The sequence below is a fragment of the Rhamphochromis longiceps genome, linkage group LG10, assembly GCF_057381845.1.
Source record: "Rhamphochromis longiceps isolate RC_006_pf linkage group LG10, R_longiceps_female_GT1.1, whole genome shotgun sequence".
Classification (NCBI taxonomy): Eukaryota; Metazoa; Chordata; class Actinopteri; order Cichliformes; family Cichlidae; genus Rhamphochromis; species Rhamphochromis longiceps.
Window position 1 is genome coordinate 9,113,042 of NC_140566.1, and position 24,271 is coordinate 9,137,312.

At 41.0% G+C, this 24,271-nt stretch overlaps 1 protein-coding gene across 9 annotated transcripts in view; it reads left to right on the forward strand.

The window, feature by feature from the left end:
- The window catches only part of tspoap1 (TSPO associated protein 1), an 80,227-nt gene that overhangs the window by 41,722 nt on the left and 14,234 nt on the right, over positions 1–24,271 (forward strand). For 7 of the 9 annotated variants that reach the window (XR_014913516.1, XM_085420041.1, XM_085420042.1 and 4 more), the window contains 13 exons: positions 4,710–4,874; positions 10,232–10,315; positions 10,457–10,546; positions 10,676–10,798; positions 10,885–10,989; positions 11,225–11,275; positions 17,253–17,285; positions 19,269–19,449; positions 19,918–20,022; positions 20,437–20,642; positions 22,943–23,049; positions 23,139–23,248; positions 23,334–24,209. Coding sequence is in view for 8 of the 9 variants with exons in the window: in XM_085420041.1 (XP_085276167.1) it covers positions 4,710–4,874; positions 10,232–10,315; positions 10,457–10,546; positions 10,676–10,798; positions 10,885–10,989; positions 11,225–11,275; positions 17,253–17,285; positions 19,269–19,449; positions 19,918–20,022; positions 20,437–20,642; positions 22,943–23,049; positions 23,139–23,248; positions 23,334–24,209 (2,236 nt within the window). In the remaining variant the exon portion in view is untranslated. The remainder of the gene's footprint in view (positions 1–4,709; positions 4,875–10,231; positions 10,316–10,456; positions 10,547–10,675; positions 10,799–10,884; positions 10,990–11,224; positions 11,276–17,252; positions 17,286–19,268; positions 19,450–19,917; positions 20,023–20,436; positions 20,643–22,942; positions 23,050–23,138; positions 23,249–23,333; positions 24,210–24,271) is intronic. The other 2 variants (XM_085420037.1, XM_085420035.1) reach the window with 2 other exon arrangements.

Here is a 24,271-nt window from a genome sequence, read left to right on the forward strand (position 1 = left end):
GCAGCTGGTGTTTCATTTGCGTTAGATATTAAAATCAGCTGCTTATGCTGTTACATGCCCCATCTTACTATTCCGACTTGAGTTGTATCTAAAGGGATTTGTCTTTAAGGACTTATAGCTTTTATTTTTTGCTTTTTTTTTTTAAATATTAATTTCAGTAAATCCTGTCCTAAATCCCACCCTTGTCTATGATGGACTGCCACTTTCTTACAGTGCAGAAAGACGGAGCAAGCGTGAGGCCTAGTCAAGGGCAGCCTGTCAACCCAGTTTTGTAACAGTCATATTCACAGCTTCCAGATGTAGAATTTAGACAGACAGACTTAGTGACATGGTGCTGCAGCGTTTGATTGGTGGACATCGATATGTTCCGTATTAAAAAAGAAAATCAACGGCCAGGCCAATCCATTAAGGTGCTTTTAAAAGAAGTGATCCAGTTACCCGTTTCAGTAGTCGGCAGGGATTACACCAATGTGCTTATGGCATTCAGGGCCTGCTGAATGTGATCTGACCCTGCTTTAGTACGCATGGCCCCAGGGTGTACTTTAATATACATGGACCACATCAGTGTGAAGTGTCCATACCTCATCATGTGAGGCAGGGTGTGAGGAGAGGTGGGCTGTCTGAGCTAGGGCCTGGTCTGATACAAACACAAGAGGCAAACATGCTGTAGTCTCAGCATAAAACAGACGCTAGGTGCGCCTGCTTCCTTCATCAGGTCATTTATTGGTAAATGACTTACATGACTGTGTTTACACATCCTGTAGGATTTGAGTATTTACTTAACTAATTTAATTTTCGTTCTTGACTTTATTTAGGGACTCTTTTTTTATTTAAACAGTCATTACTTGATTCACCTCAGTTTGAATGTGCAGTTGGATAAGACAGTGTTTCTGATTTCTGCAGGGTCAGACAAACACTACCACTTGACAAGCGCTTGATCAGTTATACATCTATGTTGCATGTAAGCTTGGCCTTGAATGTATTAAAAATGGTAGATGGAATTCAAAATCTTTTTTTGACATTACTGATGAAAAGAGAAAGGATAAGGTTGCATTGTGCTTGATTAATGATACATTCAACCTCTCAGGCTCACTGCATAGCTATTTCCATGTGTTATCCAGAAGGATTCAACTTAAAAGTTTCTAAATAACTAAATTATCAAGCATCCAGTTGAAATCTGTAGATGACAGAGGTTGGAGTATTAGTCTAACTGATGTTCACAGCCTGTGGCTGTTAAAGAGAAGTAATTTAACCACTGTCTTGAAGTAACAAAAAACTCCTGACTTGGATCTGGATATTTTCTAATATCTTCTTTCTACAAATATGGAAGCTCCTTATTCTAAACTGAAGTTCAGTCCGCTTGGATTATTGATCTCATATTTAATTAGACTTTTCACAGAGAGTCGGACCCCTGAAATTGTAGACATTATCAAAGGATGATTTTACTAGAGCATATGACCATTTATGATCTGCTAGTCTGTGTTATATTGAGTTTGTTTTCCCAACTGGCTCAGATAAAAACTGAGAATGTGTAACATCAGCGTTTTATTGCGGATAGCTGATATGACTACTTGCAGCAGAGATAATGTGTGCTCACTAAATGTGGGACATAACTACCCAAAGTTTTTACTTTTCAAATTTAAATTGGGCAGATGCAAACCACTGCATCTTAAAATTGGACTAGTTTGTCACCCAGAAACTCCAAGCCATGTATTTGATATAATTTCTTGCAGATGTGTTAAAAAACCCTCTAGAGAGAAATTTCCTATAGGTAACTCACATCATGCCCTGATTTGATTTACTCTGTCTCTCAACGAAATATCCAGCCATAAATTTAAATAAATAAAAGTGGCTTAAGATAAGTAGCATTTCTTCGCTTAGGTGGTTGGATTGAAAAAACTGACGATTCTTTCCTTCACTTGTTTAAGTAAATACGATGCTCAGAGGGTTTTTTTATTTTTGTTTTTTGTTGCAGGATTTACTTTTGATATTTTTTCAAACTAAATTCAGTGTTTCTCAGTTAAACAAGTGAGAATTCTCATGTATTTAATTGGAATAAAGGGCTAGAACACCTGTTATGTAATACTTACCAGGTATAATTAATACTGTTGCGTGGGTACCGCCTGCCTCTGACAAAGCATTTCATAATCATCATCATCATATGGGAAAAACCCCACAATAACACAGTAAAGAGAGCATTAATGTCTAGGGTTTGTCTCTAATTAAGTTATAGTTTTGCTGCTGTATATAGGCCAAGATGCAAAGACTCCCTGGGCTGAGTTGACCTATCCTCTTAATTGTCTGTATAATAGAGACCGAAACTCAACACCATATCTAAGCAAAATCTCTAAAACAAGAACAGCCTGTTAGGTCATAGTAAGTTTTGTTAGGTTAGTGTGTTGGCATATAAACCTTTGAAATGATTCATAATAGCCTAAGCTGTGCTCTAATGCTCTCTGTCAGTCTGACAGCCGCTTTATTCCCCACAACAGTGCATAAATGTGGCATTATGTAATATTCGCCTCTCTGTGCTCATTCGCCAAAACCATGTCAGAATTATATCACACATCGCATGAACTCTTATTATATTTGCTTTGAACCATCATCTCTTTAGATAAAGGCTTGCTCTTTTAGGGAGCTTGACCTGTATTTTAAAAATAATGTAAACCTCCTGATTTATCACTGTAAACAACATTTTTTTCATGAAAACACCGCAAACACAGTCACTACTTTTGATAAAGTGTGTTGTTTAATAATGAAAGAGTAGAGTTCAGGTATGTAGCATGCAAGCACAAGTGGACTATTATGTTAAAAAAAAGTTGATAGAAGAGTTAGAGTGTACCTCACCCACCATGCTGTATGGCTGCCAGGTTGTAGCAGAAACTCCACACACTTATTAAGCCAACCCACTGAATGGGCGTGTACTCCTGCAAGCTAATTACAAATGACAAGAAGACTGACTAGTTTAATTATGTCAGACCAGTTACAAAGATGGGAATTTTGCCAGGATGATGGGATCATCTAGCCTGTCCTCACTTGAGAGGGTCATGATGGGATGTTAAATGACCACCAAAAGGAACAAGGCGAACAAAAAACAGCAGCGAGCCTATTTAAAGCCCTCTTTCCTGGGCACTTTTTTTGACCGGGGGCCAATGGATTTAGTGCCTCCTGCTGGCCTTTCGTCACCACTACTAACACCATCTGGCCTTGTATCCAACAGATAAACCAGGGGTGGCTTTGCTTAACTTCACAGGCATGCCACTGATTAGATTCTGTCACAATGACTTTTGAACCCCATAGTCTGTATCCACCGTGCAGCCTGAACGGCTTCTTTAAAAAAAAATAAAAGGTGGGGGAAACTAATAGTGTGGTGTCAGAATGCTATTTTCATGCTGCAGATGATGGTGTTGATGCTGTGAAATGAGTATCTTGATGTCTAGTATCCAGTAGAGAGAATCAGCTGCTTTATACAAAAAAGAGCTGTCTCCAGTTTAGAACACTTATTCCGTTACTGGCATGTTGTTTTTAGTGACAGCTTGTGTTTTCTAAAAATAATGTTGACTGCATACAGCTGCCAGAAGACAATACTTCTAGTCATTCAAGGCGAAGGTCCTATCATAATCTTGTCATAGTTCTTAGTGAAACTACAACAGGAACGCTTCTGTTCATGATGGACGAGTCTGGAGATCATTTGGTTTCAGTTTTAGCTCACTTTCTTTGTTATCGTATGCAGCGGTTGTGGGCAAGAGTCACCCTTATCTCATTTGAATAGTTTCTTAACATAATAAGGTCCAAGAGCATCTTCATCTTGTGAATATACTACCACATCATTCTTCTCTAGAGACAGCTGATGCAAACTTTGCACAAATCAAAAGCAAAAACACTTTTTTTCAAACAGAATCTTACACACACACACACACATATATATATATATATATATATATATATATATATATATATATATATATATATATATATATATAAGAGAGAGAGATATATATGGTATAGATCTTACTGTTTTTTGTGGCTGTAAATGTTTTTCATACAGCATATGAATTCCTGAAGTAGTCTGCTGATCCCCAGGTGAATCCTATCTTAAACTGGTGCGTCTAATGTCTATAGTAATAGTCTTCCAGTTTAAAAGCAAAGAGATTGTAAAGGAGAGATCCCTTTTGCTGCACGTGGCAGAGCGCCTTTGATCCTGTTATTGGGTCCTGGCCTTGGCTACACTAGCACAGTTCTCTAGGCATAAGTAGGTTTGCTCTAAAATTAGATACTGATTCCCAACTCTTAACCTTTAACCAGTGTTAGCCTGTCCCCCCCCCACCTGGATATTCATTAGAAGGATCATACAGTGTATGAGGATAAATATGTGACTGTTTCAGAAGTGTAACCTGCTGTGAAACAGTCCAGTCATTGCACGCAGCCTAATTAGATAGGACAGCCTTCCCGCTAGTGTGTTCTAGTCTTGTTGGAAGCCAGAGGGAATCCCCCTGGATTACTCATTGATTGTAGATGGAACACTGGGAAGGAGGCTTGTTAATAATCCCTGTTTCACAGTGGGGGATGCGAGTGTAAAGGTTACTTAACAGTTGACAGTTATACATTTGCTCCCCATTCTGTAGCTGTGTCAGAACTGTATTTTTTCTTCTTCTTTTTCTATTTTTTTACTTTTACATGTAAAGTGAATGATTCCTCCTGTCTCTCAGGTTGTAGGAGAGACCCCGTGTGTGGTATTAGATGAAGCTCCATCCAGGTCTGAGAGAGCTCCCGGAGAAGAGGAGTCGGGGCTGCGAGTGACGCCCATACTGGGCCTTAGCCCGCCCCCCTCCCATAAGGAGGAAAACACAGAGAAGCAGCATCTACAGTTTCTGGTAAGTGAAGAGGACTGTAGTTTTCATTTCCCTTTTCTCAGACCAATCATTACACTGTAAATTAAGGGACACTTTACTCCACCAGCAAGCCTTTTCTGTTGCAAATGTCAGTTTACTGTCTTAATGAAGATGGGAAATCTTAACAAAGCAGTTTGTATTTAATAACCTGCTAAATATTCATCATGTTCAAATGCTATGTGCATAATAGAGCTGCTTGCTGATATTTAAGAGTTAGTAATACAGACTGTTATTAGATGTCACCTGAATGGCTTTCAAGTCATTCCCTGTCTCCAAAGTCATTCTTACACACCTCCCTTTGGCTAAATCTACATATTGAGTGTAATTATAGGGAGGGTTCTATGTTTGTATTTTTATTTGAAACTGAAGCAAGGATATCAGTGCTGTGACTGAGCTGACTTCCACTGAAGGAAAATTTACAGTCAGATTTGTTATGTAATGCTGGGATTATTTTGATCTTGTCCTTTGGAAAAGTAGCACATCACCCTTTCTGATGCTTCAAGTAGGATACAAAGCATAAATAGACCTTATTTCCTTCAGCTCTGCATTTTTTCTCAGAATAAAAAATGCAACATATTGGACAAAAAACATCAGATAAGTTACATGTGATATATCAGGAACAGCTGAAGGCAATTTCATTACCTTTGACACAAACATTTACTTTAATTCAACAATAAACTGATTATATTCTGTTGGTCAGTGGTCAAGATTTGCCTCACAAAACAAATCACATTTGGATGGAAACTGAATTGATGACACAAATCTTTTTTGTCCATTGATTAAATTCTTTTAAATTCATATATGTAAGTAAAGTGCAACTTGGCTATTCAGTTGAGTTCAGTTCACTCGTTTTCTCCACAGTGTTTTGTTTGACAAATAGCTGGTGAAGCCTTACCCCATACATAACTAGTTTCTTCATAAAGTGACTATTAGTCCAAGGAGGAAGTGGTATCTTGGCAGTGGAATATATCATAACAGCAGAGTAAACACTGAGATTGATCAGAAGGTGATCACCATGCAGGTAATATTTTTAGCTTTACTAGTGACAACAGTCAGATCACTGCTTTAGTCCAGACTGAAATATCTCGACAGATATGGAAAGGAGTGCTTTGGAATTTTCCATTGATATTGATCTTGTCCAGAGAATGAATTCCTTAGTTTGTTTTCATCTAGCTTCATCATTAAGTCATAATCTTAATTTGCTTAATGCTTTGATTTGTCACCAAATATCGCCAAAACAGATGGCAGTACTCTCAGGCTGAGCTGTTCTTTGTGTTTAGTGCAAATGTTAGCATGCTAGCACTAGCACTGTCATTGAGTGCATGTTGGCATGCTAATGTAGCACTGTCATAAGTGCACTACTGTGCATTAAGAAGAACACACAGGCCTGCTTGGATGGTAGCAGATTTTGTTTTAAAGAGAATTTAATCTTTAGCCTGCAGGCCTGTAGATCCTGTTTGACTATGAAGTATTTGCATACAATTAATAACACATTGGCCGTAGGTCCTCCTTAAATGCTGAATTTCCTTCATTATCATCATCATCATCTTCTGTGTCAATTACTGGTGCAGATATCTTTATTTGTTTAGAAGGTAAATACCTGGGCTGTAAGCTCTTTTACTCTCTGGTTTATGTTGTTTTTTTATGATTGGTTTTATTGTACTGACTTTGGTGGTGATGTATTGTATTGCTATTCAAGTGTGTGTGTGTGTGTGTGTGTGTGTGTGTGTGTGTGTGTGTGTGTGTGTGTGTGTGTGTGTGTGTGAACACACACACACACACACACATATTTGTGGGGACGAACAGCCCTTATGGAGACCAAAATTCCAGTCCCCTCAAGTCTGAAGGCATTTTTGAGACTCAAAATGTGGTTTTAGTGACAGGGTTACAAGTGGGTTATGGTTATGGTAAGGGTAAGTGGCTAGGGAAAGCATTATGTCAATTAGATGTCCCCACAAGATATGATTACATGACATGTGTGATTGTTTGTTTTGTTTGTGGAGGTCACTTGTGCATGTGTCACGTGTTCACACAAGTGACAAACTTTACTTCACTTTACCTTTTAATATGTCAGTATACCAACCTTCCTTAAGTGCTGCATGGATTGTTCTGCCATTCATCAGAGAACATTTTTAAACCTGCTATCTGCTACCTTTTTGAAAATATGTCATTGATAAGCTATTGGTTTAAAGTTGGGTAACATTCCTGTCCCTGTGATGGTTTTCACTCTTTTCTTCTTTGGGAAGCCTCGTGTGATTATCAGCCTGGACTATTCCTCCTCAGCCAGAAGACTGAGGATGACAAAGAGTCATCTTTGTCAGCCAACATTTGGCTATAATGTTTACATTCAGCTCAACTGTTATTGCACACTCATCTCAGAGTGTTAATGGCAGGACTGTGCATTCACTGTGTTTGTCCTGACTCGAACAATTTCATCTTAGTCTCAGCTGAACCAAGGAGGTGCTTCCAGGTTTCACCGGACTTCTTTTCGTGTTGTTTAGCAAAGTTTAAACATTGCAGTTGTGTGCCATAGAGCAAACAAGCCTTTCTTTTCTTGGAGACTGTCTTAGGAGGCTGATGTGACAGAAACTCAGATTTCATTGATAATTCCTCTTCCAAACTGTTCTGTGCCATTCAAGAAGACAAGGCCTTTGAAGATATTTTTTGTTTTTGAAGCCATTCAGACTTAGATGCCATCTGATGGTTGCAGGGCTGCAGTCGGCACCAGTAACAGCCTTAATTTGGGTCGAGGATTGTCCAGTGTCTTGACAGACAGGCAATTGGATCCTCTTGTTCAGTGCTGTTGAAATTTTTTGGGGTCTTCCACTTTACTTTTTTGTTCCATAACCCTCAGGATCATTTAAGAAATTCCAAATGACTGTCTTACTGCATCTCACCTCAGCAGCAATGGCGCGCTGCGAGAGACCCTACTTATACAGTTCAACAACCTGACCACGTTCAAAAAGGGAAAGGCTTTTTGAACGTGTGACTACCTGACGTGACTACCTGACAGAAAATGACAATGAATCCACATTTTTGCACAGATTAGGCATGTGGTCCTAACCCATATGGAAAAGAAATAGTAAAAACTTATATGATTTACTCATGAAAGTGGCCACTTTCTCATCACTTTCATATATTGTTTTAGTAAGTATCCAAAACATACAAGTTTCATTTATATAATTTTTCAAGAGATCTTGTGATGGACCGAGTTGAAAAACAGGAGTCCCAGGAATTATTAGAAAAATATAGTTTCCATTTATTTAACCCCCAAAAATTATATTCACAAGAGTAATAAATGTTGAGCTCATAAAAGAGGTCAAAGAAACAAAACTGAACTCCAGCAACAACTGCAAACTTAACAGACCAAATGACTGCTCAAACATACATAATTGACCTAAACATGAAATGACATACAAGGGTATATATAATGGCTGATCAGACCATTGTGACACATGAGGGGGTAACAAACAAACACAATCATAAATCACAAACAATGCAGTACAATCTAGTTTGTTAATAAACTAAACACTAAAGAAGAAAATCAAAAAACCCCATTAAACCCTAAATATTTAATTAAATACAAATACTTTGTTTTTAAAGTAAAGAAAACACACATTCCCCCCTTCAGCAGGAAGTGGTGGTGTAGTCCAATTATCTTCCTTCATATTTAATGGTTTCAAACCCTGGCTACCATCTTTTGTCCAGCAACTCCCAGGGATGATGGCAGGTAAGAAATAAAAAGACAAAGGTTAGTCAGAAAGCAAAGAAATGAAGTAGTATGAATACATAAGTAAACTAAATGTGCGTGCTTACAAATAGAACCAATGTATCCAAACCAATCAATAAAGTTATTGGCAACTAAAATATATTACTATGTTCAAATGAAGAATGAAAATACAAAAGTTACCGACTTTAGAGTGTGGCCACGGGTTTGGCCATCACAGATCTTTATCTGTTTTCACTCTTGTATGCTTTTCATACAAGTTTCACACAAGACAGATACAAACTTTATAAGATTTATATATATCTTTTCCATATGGGAAACTTTTGATCAGCTGTAAAACAGCCAGTTTCATTCAATAAATTGCATGCTCAAAAAATGTTTTCTCTCACTCCCATTTCTTCTTGTTGCATGTTGAAGCCCTACTTTGAACATTGTTAAGATGCAACCATGCAAAATATGATTTTATTTTGCCATTTTTCAACTGGTCTTAAACTTTTGATTGGGACTGTACAAAAAAAGCAATAAGTATCATATTATGTTATGAGTTGTGTTATCCTAATAAGATAATTAACAGTGAAATAAGATAGATGTTGGGTCCATGTTTTACAAAACTTTATTTTCTTCCCCCTTATTGTCAAATTGATCCTTGAACTTTAGATGAAGTGACCTCTGCACAGGAAAGAATTTTTGTGATCTTTCTAGTTTAACAGAGTGACACAGGCAACTTAATCTGTTTTGATCAGGTAACATTCTCTGAAAGGATGATCTTGCTAATATCATTATTTTTAGAGTGAAAAAGGACCCCGTGCTGAAGAATAAATTCCCCTCCTTGTCACATTGTTGCATCTGTTTTTCAAAATAAAAGTCTTGTTTTCTTCATATTTATAATGTGTGGCATAGCTGTTTTAAATATTCTAATGGAAGTTACAAAGGAACAAAAGTGTGAATCAAAGGATACCTGCGGTAGTCTTCACCATGGAGACAAGACATTTAGTGTGACAATGAAGCTCAGTGAGAAATGTTTTTGTAATGTGACCATGTTGTATTTGAATTCCACACAGTACAATCAGATGTGGTAGTTTAGCTTCCCAGCTGTAATGTGACTGTTAGTCAGGCCTTCAAAAGAACGCAACTCAAACACAATCAAGAAAATCAGAGCACAGGTTGTAGTTTAATTATCTTTATTGTCTTGCTGTGTCATCCCTGGTGAGAGTACAGTGTCTCTTCCAGTCAGCTGCTGGTGGTCTGCAATTAGCCTCTGTCCTGTAGCTCCCACATCACAAACACAGGGGTAATGCTTGATTGAGGTCCTGGAGCCACAGTGAAATAAGCTGATTTCTCCTATGCTGCTCCTGCATGTAAGCTGCATTTAGAATAATTAAAGGATGCTAAGCTTTGTAATGCCTCATTGCTGTCCTGTCAGAGGTCACTATGGAAACTGCAAGGATTGTATCCCATTTTGCAAAATGTACATGATGCAAATGATTCCTATTTATTGTTATGTTTTTGTATGATATATTATGTGCATTTTGAGAGTTTTAGTTTAAAGCCTGACCTGAGTTTCCAAATTAAAGATTAAGTGTAACTATCCTTGTTTTTTCTCTTGTTTCAGGAAAGTGAACTGAGCAAGAAAAGAAAAGAATGTGAAAATCTTGAGCATGAAGTAAAGAAGCGACAGAAGAGATGTCTGGATTTGGTAAGTGAACCTTGTGCTCCATTGTTTCCTTCTGTCATACTCTCTTTAAAGCACAGCTGCGATGGGCATAATGACAGCAGAGGGGTAGACGTGGATTTCCGCATGTTTGTATGAGTGTGGTTTTGTGTTTTTCTGGAACAGGAGAGCCAGCTTGAAGATGAGCGAGGCAAAAATGAGCAACTAAAGGAGGAGGCAGATCTCCTCAGGAGGAAGGCACAGCTGCTCGACCAGGTCGGTGACGCTGCTCGAGATATATAGGTTTTATTTTGTGTATAAAAATCATGTTTTTGGTCATCATCACTGACAGTTGTGATAACCAATCTTAATGCTATGATGGGATAACCTGCTGCTATTTCCCAGACTCGGGCTGAGAATGAGGAGCTGAGGGAAGATCTCTCTGAAGTGACCGCTCAACGCAATTCAGTTCTCGAGGAGAACCAGAGACTCCGTGCCAAACTGGAGAACCTAGAGCAGGTCCTAAAGGTACTATCTGAGTCAGATGCTTGGTGCGCTATTGTCAGTTTTGCTCCTTAGTGTCCCTGCTGATAAACTCTTTTCCTTCTGAACAGCATATGCGAGAGGTCGCCGAGCGAAGGCAGCAGCTGGAATTGGAACATGAGCAAGCACTGGCTATCCTTAAGTTCAAACAGGATGAAATCAAAAGGTTACAGCGGGTAAGAAATACAGCCTTGAGTTTTGGGGGTTTTTTTTGGTTTCGATCTTGCTAAAGTCATGCTCTCATAGCCTGTGGGTTACTTTCAGTGTAGTTAAGAAAAATGGGGCACTTTGTCCAGCAGGGGGCAACCTTTGGGCACCAATAAAGAATTTTATCAGTGCTGCTTGCTATGCTGTGAAAGTGAATTTTATGATGAAAGTTTACCGTGAATTGAATGTTTTTTTAATCATCAGGCTCAGTTATTCGCCAAGAGGGAGCATGAAGGAGTGGTTCAGATGCTGGAGGTGAGTGTATGTGACACTATTATGTCTGCACGGGGAAGCACAAAAGCAAGTAAAACAACTCTGTGCCAGACCACGCTTTTGTACTGCCAGACTGCATAGCCCTGAGGTGCTTTCAAGCATTTAGGAGGACTTAGGATCAAATCCAAAGCTGGCAGTGTCCCACAAAAGAGTGAAGCATTAAAGAGTAACTAGAAAGCGAAAATTTCTGAAGAAATTTTAAGTGTGCCTATGCCGCCGCTAATCAGTATAGTTTGCCATTCAAACGGCTACAGAGAGCAAAACTCACCAGAGCAGCCATTCTCCACCATGAACTATGGTAAAACCAAACACCGCTCGCGCCTCACAGATGACAGCTTACAGTTTTGTGTAAAGATGAGGTGACTTCGTACAGCCCCAATTTGTAGACGCTGTGCGCAGAGGTTCATAAGCAGACCCGACAATGTTTGCATGAACACACTTTGAAGCATTACGTTATGGACCACTTTTCACACATAGTTGCTGTACCCACACAGCCGGCTGTAGCTTTTCATCTCATAGCCCGACACATACACAAAAAAAAAAAAAAAAAAAAAAGCAGAGAGAGCACAGACTTTACACCTGAGAGGCGTGATTGCAGATGCCGCTGAGGTGGGTCCACCTCCCCTGCAGCGGCACTGCAGACCACGCCCTGCCACACACATCAAACACGTAAAATAAATATTTATGCACTTTTCATTCACTTTTTGTTTTTTGTTATTTTTACACAGTGTTCTGAATGATTAACAATGGTCTACAGCCAATCTTGTGTATTATTATACAAACTTTGGTTGTAAGATTCAGATAACTATTTAATAAAAGCTAAATATTTTATATGAGAGTAAGAAAGAAAAGTATATCTTTGTCTCATACTCTCATCAGACAATACATGAACCTCTCAATAAACAAAATATTTGCTCGGCTTAAATGACAAACCGCTATTTTACACAGTGGAACACTTATTTTTAAACAAAACCAATGCAGTTCGCCACTGACAGTGCTTACCTTTGCACATCACAGTAAACACTGAACCAAGATGGCGCCCACGCGAACGAGAAATCTGAACTACGGTGTCCTGCAGAGGACAAATGGTCAAAATTGCTAAAATTTACAACATATATGCAGCTCAACAGCGACACCTTGTGACTTATTCCAGTCACTACCTTACATATACATAACGTCTTACCTGACATTCAGTTCACCGGACACTCATACTGAATCACCAGCCCATATAAATGAAAAATAACACGACAGCGTGAGCGGGCCTGGGTGTCAGCCAGCCCAGCCTGGGTGTCAGCCAGCCCGACCTGGGTGACAGCCAAGCCGCGCTAGCCAGCTAGCCGGCTAGCTGCCATGCGGCGGTGAAACGTGAGCGTGAGCCGGCCTGGGTATCAGTCAGCCCGGCCTAGGTGTCAGCCAAGCCGCCCTAGCCAGCTAGCTGCCATGCGGCGCTAGCAGTAACATCGTGAGAGATATGGGACTTCTTGATAAAATATGGGACTTCTTGATAAAACGAGCAGATATTTGAAGTTTACACCCCTACATTCTCGCCTGAAAATAGGGGAGGCTGTCATAAAGTTCAACATCAGTAACTTAGCGCGCACAGCTGTATAGAAACTCCGTCGTGCTAGCTAGCACGCAGTACAGTTATTGTAACTGTCAGCACAACGAAAATAAACTACACCTAAAGTCGGTTTATATCTGACCCAAATAGAGTGCAGTTAATAACGTCTTACCTGAAATTCAGTTCACCAGCCGCCTGCTTCTCCTGCATTGGGTTTCCCTTATCCACGATTGAGCTCCGCGTTAGCCACCACCGGTCGATCGGTGTTTCTTTCCCCGCATACGAGGGGAAGAGACATATACCGGTGGCTAACGCGGAGCTAGCTAGCCACCGGTATATGAACAACTCAGTTATTTTTTCCACATCGACCAGCATCATCGGCCCATATAAACGAAAAATAAGTCCAGCTAAGACAAAGACTGTTTGCGGAGCGATCGGGGGTGAAAGGAGTTAGAGACGCCTCACTGAAAGCCAAGCCTGGGTGCTTTTGAGCGAAGCGGCGCTAGCTAGCCGGCTAGCAGCAACATCGTGAGAAATCTGTTGCTAATATGGGATGTTTTGACAAAACGAGCAGATATTTGACGTTTACACACCTACATTCTCACCTGAAAATATCTTAAAAGTTTACTTTGTGACCTAGAAACACAAATAAGAGGAATATATTAAACCAAGTGGCAGCCGCCATTGTTTGACTGGTAGAGGCGTGCTTTGAATTGTGGGATATGCAGTTTTCCACCAAGCGTACACCATTGCCGTTACCGTAACTATTCAATGCTTCGTGCAACCTTAAGAATTCCAATGGTTCCTGAAAGCACCAACGCTGTGCGCGCCGTTCGTATTGTTGTCATTATGGTAATCCAAATACGGGGACATACCACTAGAGTGAGCCAACACACCACAAATTAAGTGAGTGAGCAAACACACCACAAAGTAAGTAAAGTTTCACTTTCGTTCGTTCCCATTCATTTGAATGGGCAAAAACTTGCATTAAAATATTCATATTTAAAAAACTATAGAAGTAATAAACACCAAAAGTCATAGCAACTCATTCCAGCTCCAGCCGCACACAATGATATATCATATGTAAACCTTGTCTCAAAACTGTGGGGCGAGTTAAGGTCCAAAATTTCAGGCGGAAAAAGAATAATAATAACTAGAAAGCGAAAATTTCTGAAGAAATTTTAAGTGTGCCTATGCCGCCGCTAATCAGTATAGTTTGCCATTCAAACGGCTACAGAGAGCAAAACTCAGCAGAGCAGCCATTCTCCACCATGAACTATGGTAAAACCAAACACCGCTCGCGCCTCACAGATGACAGCTTACGGTTTTGTGTAAAGATGAGGTGACTTCGTACAGCCCCAATTTGTAGACGCTGTGCGCAGAGGTTCATAAGCAGACCCGACAATGTTTGCATGAACACACTTTGAAGCATTACGTTATGGACCACTTTTCACACATAGTTGCTGTACCCACACAGCCGGCTGTAGCTTTTCATCTCATAGCCCGACACATACACAAAAAAAAAAAGCAGAGAGAGCACAGACTTTACACCTGAGAGGCGTGATTGCAGATGCCGCTGAGGTGGGTCCACCTCCCCTGCAGCGGCACTGCAGACCACGCCCTGCCACACACATCAAACACGTAAAATAAATATTTATGCACTTTTCATTCACTTTTTGTTTTTTGTTATTTTTACACAGTGTTCTGAATGATTAACAATGGTCTACAGCCAATCTTGTGTATTATTATACAAACTTTGGTTGTAAGATTCAGATAACTATTTAATAAAAGCTAAATATTTTATATGAGAGTAAGAAAGAAAAGTATATCTTTGTCTCATACTCTCATCAGACAATACATGAACCTCTCAATAAACAAAATATATGCTCGGCTTAAATGACAAACCGCTATTTTACACAGTGGAACACTTATTTTTAAACAAAACCAATGCAGTTCGCCACTGACAGTGCTTACCTTTGCACATCACAGTAAACACTGAACCAAGATGGCGCCCACGCGAACGAGAAATCTGAACTACGGTGTCCTGCAGAGGACAAATGGTCAAAATTGCTAAAATTTACAACATATATGCAGCTCAACAGCGACACCTTGTGACTTATTCCAGTCACTACCTTACATATACATAACGTCTTACCTGACATTCAGTTCACCGGACACTCATACTGAATCACCAGCCCATATAAATGAAAAATAACACGACAGCGTGAGCGGGCCTGGGTGTCAGCCAGCCCAGCCTGGGTGTCAGCCAGCCCGACCTGGGTGGCAGCCAAGCCGCGCTAGCCAGCTAGCCGGCTAGCTGCCATGCGGCGGTGAAACGTGAGCGTGAGCCGGCCTGGGTATCAGTCAGCCCGGCCTAGGTGTCAGCCAAGCCGCCCTAGCCAGCTAGCTGCCATGCGGCGCTAGCAGTAACATCGTGAGAGATATGGGACTTCTTGATAAAATATGGGACTTCTTGATAAAACGAGCAGATATTTGAAGTTTACACCCCTACATTCTCGCCTGAAAATAGGGGAGGCTGTCATAAAGTTCAACATCAGTAACTTAGCGCGCACAGCTGTATAGAAACTCCGTCGTGCTAGCTAGCACGCAGTACAGTTATTGTAACTGTCAGCACAACGAAAATAAACTACACCTAAACTCGGTTTATATCTGACCCAAATAGAGTGCAGTTAATAACGTCTTACCTGAAATTCAGTTCACCAGCTGCCTGCTTCTCCTGCATTGGGTTTCCCTTATCCACGATTGAGCTCCGCGTTAGCCACCACCGGTCGATCGGTGTTTCTTTCCCCGCATACGAGGGGAAGAGACATATACCGGTGGCTAACGGTATATGCTAGCTAGCCACCGGTATATGAACAACTCAGTTATTTTTTCCACATCGACCAGCATCATCGGCCCATATAAACGAAAAATAAGTCCAGCTAAGACAAAGACTGTTTGCGGAGCGATCGGGGGTGAAAGGAGTTAGAGACGCCTCACTGAAAGCCAAGCCTGGGTGCTTTTGAGCGAAGCGGCGCTAGCTAGCCGAGCTAGCTAGCCGGCCGAACTAGCTAGCCGGCTAGCAGCAACATCGTGAGAAATCTGTTGCTAATATGGGATGTTTTGACAAAACGAGCAGATATTTGACGTTTACACACCTACATTCTCACCTGAAAATATCTTAAAAGTTTACTTTGTGACCTAGAAACACAAATAAGAGGAATATATTAAACCAAGTGGCAGCCGCCATTGTTTGACTGGTAGAGGTGTGCTTTGAATTGTGGGATATGCAGTTTTCCACCAAGCGTACACCATTGCCGTTACCGTAACTATTCAATGCTTCGTGCAACCTTAAGAATTCCAATGGTTCCTGAAAGCACCAACGCTGTGCGCGCCGTTCGTATTGTTGTCATTATGGTAATCCAAATACGGGGACATACCACTAGAGTGAGCCAACACACCACAAATTAAGTGAGTGAGCAAACACACCACAAAGTAAGTAAAGTTTCACTTTCGTTCGTTCCCATTCATTTGAATGGGCAAAAACTTGCATTAAAATATTCATATTTAAAAAACTATAGAAGTAATAAACACCAAAAGTCATAGCAACTCATTCCAGCTCCAGCCGCACACAATGATATATCATATGTGAACCTTGTCTCAAAACTGTGGGGCGAGTTAAGGTCCAAAATTTCAGGCGGAAAAAGAATAATAATAATAATAATAAATCCGAGCAATAGTAATAAGTGTGCCTTCGCATAGGCACACTTAATAATAAATCCGAGCAATAGTAATAAGTGTGCCTTCGCATAGGCACACTTAACAAGAAAAAATGTCTCTATGTGACATACACTAATGTATTCCTTTCAGCTTAAATTCACTGAATAAAGTGTTTCTGTCTTTTAAAACAGAGCAAAATTCTCACCAGGTTTTTAGTAGGTTTAAAGACATTTCATTCTTTTTTTAGTAGGTCAAAAGACGATTCATTCTTCTAAAGAAGCCTGGAATTATAATTTACTGGGATCTTTATTCTTATCTAAACACCTGGCTGAGAAGCTGTGGCAGAAAGTACTTATATTTTTGTAGCTCTAGTAGGCCTGAAAACCGTTTGAACAGATGGCTCTTCTGCTGCTTTGTGACGTTTGTGCTTGCTCTCTGTGTCAGCGTAAGAATTCAAAATGAATCCAGATAGCAGATGACAGTTGAAATCCCCCTGCCTCTGATTGGCTGCTGATGCTGAACATTAAAAAAAAAGAAACTAAAAAAGGAGGGAAAAAATCAAAAATGTCATCATCCACAGTTGATGACTTTACATTCCTGTTGTCTGTGTTCCTTATTTCTCACGGTTCATTTTGCTGCGAGAGTTTGTTACTTAAAGCAGTGTGTATTTTATTTTAGGAGTTGACTCAGCTCGTGTTGCGGAGAGAGCTGGTAGAGTATAGTTGCTCTGTTTTCAAAATGCCTAGTTTCCTTCCTCTTGGCTGTGTTTCTCTCACTTTCTGTCTGTATTTAAACCAAAGCATCACAGGAGAAAGTCTCTTTCCCTCCCAAGAGCCCATGTTTTACTTGCCAACAAAACACCCAGCCTTACTCACTCTGTTAAAAAACAGTTTTTGCTAGATTATGAGGTGGGTGGGTGGGTGTGTGTGTGTGTGTGTGTGTGTGTGTGTGTGTGTGTGTGTGTGGGCTGCTATGGGCTGAGAGACATTCTAGTGATTCTGGCTTGTGAGCGGATTTCCTTGCTGACCTGGACTCTGACTGCTGTGTTTCTACTCTATTAATATTTAATTTAGTCTTTTCCAGTTTCAGTGCTTCACACACATGCATTTGCATCTTTTCTTTGTGCTTTGTGCCTTTTTTGCTAAGCAGAGTACACTGGACTGCATGCAGGTATTTCTTGAACCTCGTGTTCAAGAGCTTTTTATCTTCTCCTCAACAGGACCTCCACCCAGCCCTGGTCCTTAGAACCACCAAAACCCCAGTTGCTTTTATTTAGTTCCTTGAAATTGATGGAACTCTATTCAACATTAATTAGTGTAAAACAGCCCCTCAGAAATGCTTCACTTGTGAACAGTTGCTCATCTGAGGCTGTTGCGTTTCTCTTTTATTTATTTATTTTTTTTATGGTTACCGATTTGCATTTAAATCAGGTCATTCATATGGGGTGTAGGGTTAGGGGTTAGTGTATGTGTATAACACATTTATCACTCCCAGCTGCACTGACAGCACTTACTACAATTATCGGGTTGTTTAATCTTATTCCATGTACGCAAATAGTCTCATTGCCATTTAGATTAGATTAGATAAAACTTTATTAATCCCTCGGGTGGGTTCCTCCGGGAAATTTGGTAAATTTCTGATAGTATTCATCTGAGGTTTTACAAATGATTTGCGTCAGTGTTTTAATACTCATTACCCCCCAGCTCAGTGCAGCTAGATAAGAATCGACTACAGGCTTTGCGTAGGTGAGCACTAACAGGAAATGTTGTTCAGACACTTTCGTGTGAAGGCTTTTGTCAGATCAGCCTGCCAGGAAACTCCCACCGCAACCGGAAGTGAAATCAGCTACATTTAGAAACCCAGTAAGACAGAAGCAAGTAGTGTTCTGCCAAATTACCCCGCTGTCATAAAAGTGATTGCAAGCCGAGTGTTAAATGGAAGCAACATGTAACACCTCATAAATACTTTACTCCAGTTTCCCCTCCCCCTTTGCCTGCCTCCCTTTTTCCTTTCCATTTACCCAGCCAGTCTTTGTCATTTGTCTTTGCAGATTCTAACAAATGATGTAGGGACTTGTAACATTGTCTGTCTTGCAGAAACCCATATTTGCGTTGTGGATTACGTTATTTCATGCATTCATTTGTGTTTGCCACATTTTGTTGTCCTATTTGTCCATCTTTCAAAACAGTCATAAACATAAGAAATCAGATGTATCAAAAGTAAATGGCCTGCATTTGTATAGCGCTTTAATTAGTCCCTAAGGACCCCAAAGCGCTTCACACTACATTCAGTCATTCACCCATTCACACACACATTCACACACTGGTGGCCCTAATCATAAAAAGCTTTTCCATAGTTTCTAAGGAAATTGATTTAATTGCATTGAAGGTTTCTGCAGGACACTGACGGTGATAGATTGCTGATTAAAAGGAAAAATCCACCTTACCGCTCACATCCCAACATTCACACACTGTACTGCTAACTTAGGCAAAGCTCATTCGCTTGTAGACATCAGGTTAAAGTGTGTCCAGAAGAAACCTAAAGTATGGTAACACATCACACAGTTCCACCTGAAATGACCTGGTTAACAAATTGAGGACATCACATCTAATAGTGTTGAAAGGTGGATTTTCTCTCACACAAGTCACACTGGCACTGTTTGTGTGCATTATATTGGTTCTGCCTTCTGTGTAGTCGAAGGTACGAGAGCTGGAGGAGAAATGTCGAAGCCAGAGCGAACAGTTTGGCCTGCTGTCCCAAGAGTTGGAGAAGTTTCGAATGCAGGCCTCAAAGGTGGACCTGGCCAGCTCTAGCCTCCTCAACAACCCCACCCTGTCGGTTCTGACCAACGGGGTGGGCCTGACTACAGAGCGAGGTAAGTGGTTGCTTCACTTCACTTGCTTAATGACCAAAAGGAAAATCAAACAATCTGACTTACTATGTCTTGTTTCAAGATAATTTGCCAAATCATTGTTTAACAATAATTTTGCTTTCATGTTATAGAATCGTAGTTGGTGTAGTGGACACAGATGATGGCTTGGTAAAGAGCACTGAGCCACTTATAGAAAAGAGTTCTTTAAAATTATCCATATATATAATGATCAGGAATGCATCTCTCCAGATTTTAATTTCGAGATATTTTATCATTGACTTCTGAACAATAAGGACACAATACACAATACCCAGTCCTTCTTCTTAATGTGACATTCTCTCTTTTTCCACCTTTGTGTGTTATAATGTAACCTCAATCCCAGCAGCAACAAATACATAGTGCAAATCTAGACCAACTCTTTCCTACTGTGTATATCCAACCCTTTTCTCTTACAATGTTCATGTGTTTTAGACTGCACTGGTGGCTCATGGGATATGGTGACTCTAGGTGAAATAGCCTTTTGGAGTCTCGAGGGAGGTGACACTGTCTCCTGCCCCGAGGGCAATGACCCACTTGGTATGCCCGCCGTCTCTGTTACTCATAATATGTGTTGGACAGTGTTACAAAAGCACCGCATGCGTTGACCTGTCATCTTACCTGCACGGTCACCGTTAACAGTCCAGCACCGTAACAGAGCTGATCTCACCATAGCATGAGACAGTCAGTGTGTGGAGCATGGAGCACGTTAAGTCTCTTAACAGTCCTCGTGTGAAACATGTTGTCTTTATAGTGTGACCACTGACAGATGGAGATAGGACTTTTTTTCCTTCCTCTTTTTAATCAGCCATGTTCAGGCCTTGAGCCCCCTGCATGTCAACCAGTGACTTCACATGCCTAGCTGCTCGTGGATTCAACCAGGTTATGCAGTAAGAGGGCTGATGTATGTTCACTAGATGGTGGATTATCCTCTGCCTCTCTCTCTCTTGCTAGATGTGGCCACTGCACTACGCATGGGGGCTACCCCTCATGCTGCAGGGCTATCCAGGGTGGAGCGATCGCCTGTCACCAAGCATCGAGAGCTGCCCACCATCAGCGTCAGCAAGTCAGGCTCTTCCTCTAGCAAGTCAGAGACCACGCACCTCACGCCCAAGTCTGACACCCATCTCAGTCCGCACAAATCAAGCCCAACTCACGAGGTACCAGCAGTGAAGACGATGTGTAGTACATCACTTTTTTCTCAAATCAGAAAAAATGCTTTCATGCATTTTGTGTTTTTTTGTTTATTTTATACATGGTTCATATATTAATGGTAATATGATATAAATATGTGAAATTTCAACACAGTCTTACATGAAATATAATTTATAGTTATACAGTAAAGTTGTTTTAAAGCTGACACCATTAGCTAATGTGGCTGCTACATTTGAAAACCACCATCTGTATCTAGTAAGTTAGCCTAACGGTTGATAGGTTAGTTTGAAGTAGAGCTGCCACAAACGATTATTTTGATAGTCGACTAGTCACCGATTAGTCGACTAATCAGATCATCATCCATTGGACGTAAAACGTACAGCTTATTGCACCAGCAGCATCCGCTCTTATATAACTATCATTAGCTTACAGCTTTAAGTGTTTAAGGTATGTGCTAACTAAAAATAAAGACAAGATGATAGTTTATAAAATTTTAATGAAATTTGCAGATTGTTTCGGTGAAGTTTAATAAACTCCTTGCTATCTAAAATATAACAGGACACCGGAGTAAATTCTCGAGCATCTCACACTTCTGATAATCAGCTGTCTGCTTGACGTTTATTCAGCTGTGTAAAAACTTTAATCTCAGCCAAACCGATTTACTCAGGAACAAATAAAATACTAAAAAAAGCCAAACAATAACATGTTTAAGTTATCTAAGTGACTCATATATATTTAACCTAAGTAGCGAAAGACGGCGGTGGGTTTGAAAACGATTTGCCGGGAGTCCGGTGTTCTCACGGCTCTAGTTAGCCTAGCCCCCGGCTAACTATCGAGCTAGTGGGTAACAGACGTCTCCGAAAACGTCGGCGCGCTTTTGAAAATATGTGGTGTCTTGATAAACTGAGCAGATATTTGAGGTTTACACAGCTACATTCTCGCCTGAAAATATGTTAAACGTTTATTTTGTGACCCAGAAAGAATAATAAGAGTAATATTAAAACTAACTAGCTGCCGCCATTGTTGGAAACTGAGCTGGGCCGCGCTGTGAATTCTGGGAAACTGCTTCTTCTTCTTCGGGGTTTAACGGCAGCTGGCATCCTTGTACATGCTGTGCTGCCATCTTCTGTTCCAGTCCGTTATTACACTCTTAAATCCTGCCACTTATTCCTGCGTCTTTTGTGATCTTACAAAGCTTCAAACGACGCGTCGACTATTAAATCAGTCGTCGACGATTTTGATAGTCGACGTAATCGTGACTAGTCGACTAATCGTGGCAGCCCTAGTTTGAAGCACTTCATCTCTTCATCCTGATATTCTCCTTCTTTGTTTCGGCACACATGAAAGCAGATCGAGATTACTACACTGTTTGCATGGATTTAATGGATTAAAAAGCTCTCCTTAAACTTGTTGTCATCTCACGTTAGTGCACACTGTAACAGAAGAGTCCAGTGGAGTATTTTGGTTTTGCTCCAAAATATTTAGCATGTTTGTCCTGCCGGTGTGTGGTCCTGCATGCTATGCAGCCTGGTGGTCTTTTTATCCAGTCACTCGACTGCATACAATCAATAGAGCTCATATTTAGTGAGATAATCCACTCAGCTCTGTGGATTATAAAGGGTATACAGTAGTTGTTTGTGATTATCCTTAAAAAGTGCTGTTATTTCTTGCAGGTAGCCATTTATACCAGGTATTAACTAGCTCTGTAGTAGTTCTGTTCCTGTTTGTATTCAATAAAAAGGGCAAAAAGTCACTCGCAAACAAAGTGATTTTCTTTGCAGTCATTTCCAAACAGGCATGGCTTTATCTTGTGGCCTTTTAAGATAATATGTGTAAAGCATATCATACTCGTGAAATGTGCTCTCCTTTTGGCAAGAAAATAAAGGACATCTTGATACAGAAGAAAGAGTTCATGCTGGCTAAAATAGGTTAAGAATTTCCACTAAAGAAATTCACTTGTTTAGGTCAGCCGCAACAATAAATGGAGTAAATTAAGCAGTAGAAACAGCTTCTAAAACACCTCTCTGTAATAAACTTTGAAAGATATCTGACCTATAGGGAAAGACTTGTTCCAGGACCATTGTGTTAGCTTGCAGAAGATTTTGATTTGTGTACGTAGCAAATTGTGGCACTTACAGCACAGTGCTTGGTCATCCTAGTTACCTCACTTTTATTGCAACTGCAGTCCTATAGATTTACTTTATTACTAAAGACTAAAAACCATTTAACTTTGCTCTTACTTTACTTTTAGCCTGTTCTTTTTAGATATGTCAGGTGACTGTCTCTCTGTTCATGCTGTTCTCAGGTGGACACAGCCAGTGAAGTAGAGGAGTTGGACATTGACATAGCCCCAGCACCTTGCCCAGCCAGCAGAGGAGCAGCAAAGCTTCAGGTGTTTATTGCAAGATACAGGTAAGTAATTAACTAACACAGGGGTTGTTCTGGTGAACATGAAAGTATGTGATGGAAACGATTTCATGGAAAATTTTTATCTCCCCCAGCTATAATCCTTATGATGGTCCCAATGACAATCCTGAGGTGGAGCTACCACTCACTGCTGGAGAATACATCTATGTATATGGAGACATGGATGATGATGGCTTCTATGAAGGTATGGGATCTTGTCATTTTTTTGTAAATCTACAAATCTTTACTTTCCGGTCTGTAGGACAGTGTTTTATGGTGGCTCCTTTCAGGCGAACTGATGGACGGACGGAGAGGGCTGGTCCCCTCTAACTTTGTGGAACGTGTTTCAGACGACGATGTCATGAGCACTCATCACCCAGAGATGGTGGACATGTCCCATAACTCGCTGATAGACAGCAGCCTGCACAGTGCCATCCACCAGCATCGTCTCCACGTGGGTGTCAGCACCTCAGAGAGGACAGAGGCCTCTGCTGCCTCTGGCCCTGCCTCAGCCCCCTCAGATTCAGCATCAGCCTTGGCTGTCCCAGCCCCCCTCACCAACGGCCTAGACTTGGACTTGGAAGAGGTGGGAGTGGACATTGTGCCTTACCCACGTAAGCTCACCCTCATCAAGCAGCTTGCCAAGAGTATCATCATCGGCTGGGACCCTCCGTTGGTGCCGGCTGGGTGGGGCAATGTGTGGAGCTATAATGTGTATGTGGACCAGGAGCTGCGGCTCAATGTGCCCTTCGGTGCCCAGACCAAAGCAGTGCTGGAGCGGCTAGACATAAACCTCAAGGCCTATCGTGTGTCGGTCCAAAGCCTGACAGAGAAGGGTCTCTCGGACCAGCTCCGCTGCAGCATGCTGGTCGGTCGGGATGTTTCCGTGGCGCCCACGCAACTGCGCGTGGAGAGGATCACTGCTACCAATGCCAACCTGACCTGGCTGCCCAGCAACAGTAACTATGTGCACATTGTGTCCTTGAATGACGAGGAGTGTGAGCTGGTGAAGGCTGGCTGCTACTCGCTGTGCCTCAATAACCTATTGCCCAGCCTGCAGTACACCGTCAAAGTGGAGGCACGGCCACACCGCACGCCATGGGAGTTACCCGTGGAGCGACGTGAACACAGAAGTGCAACGATCACCTTCACCACACTGATGGCAGGTCAGGACTTACTCTTTTATCTTTCTGACGGCTTGTCACGATTTCCGGTATCACACGTGGTA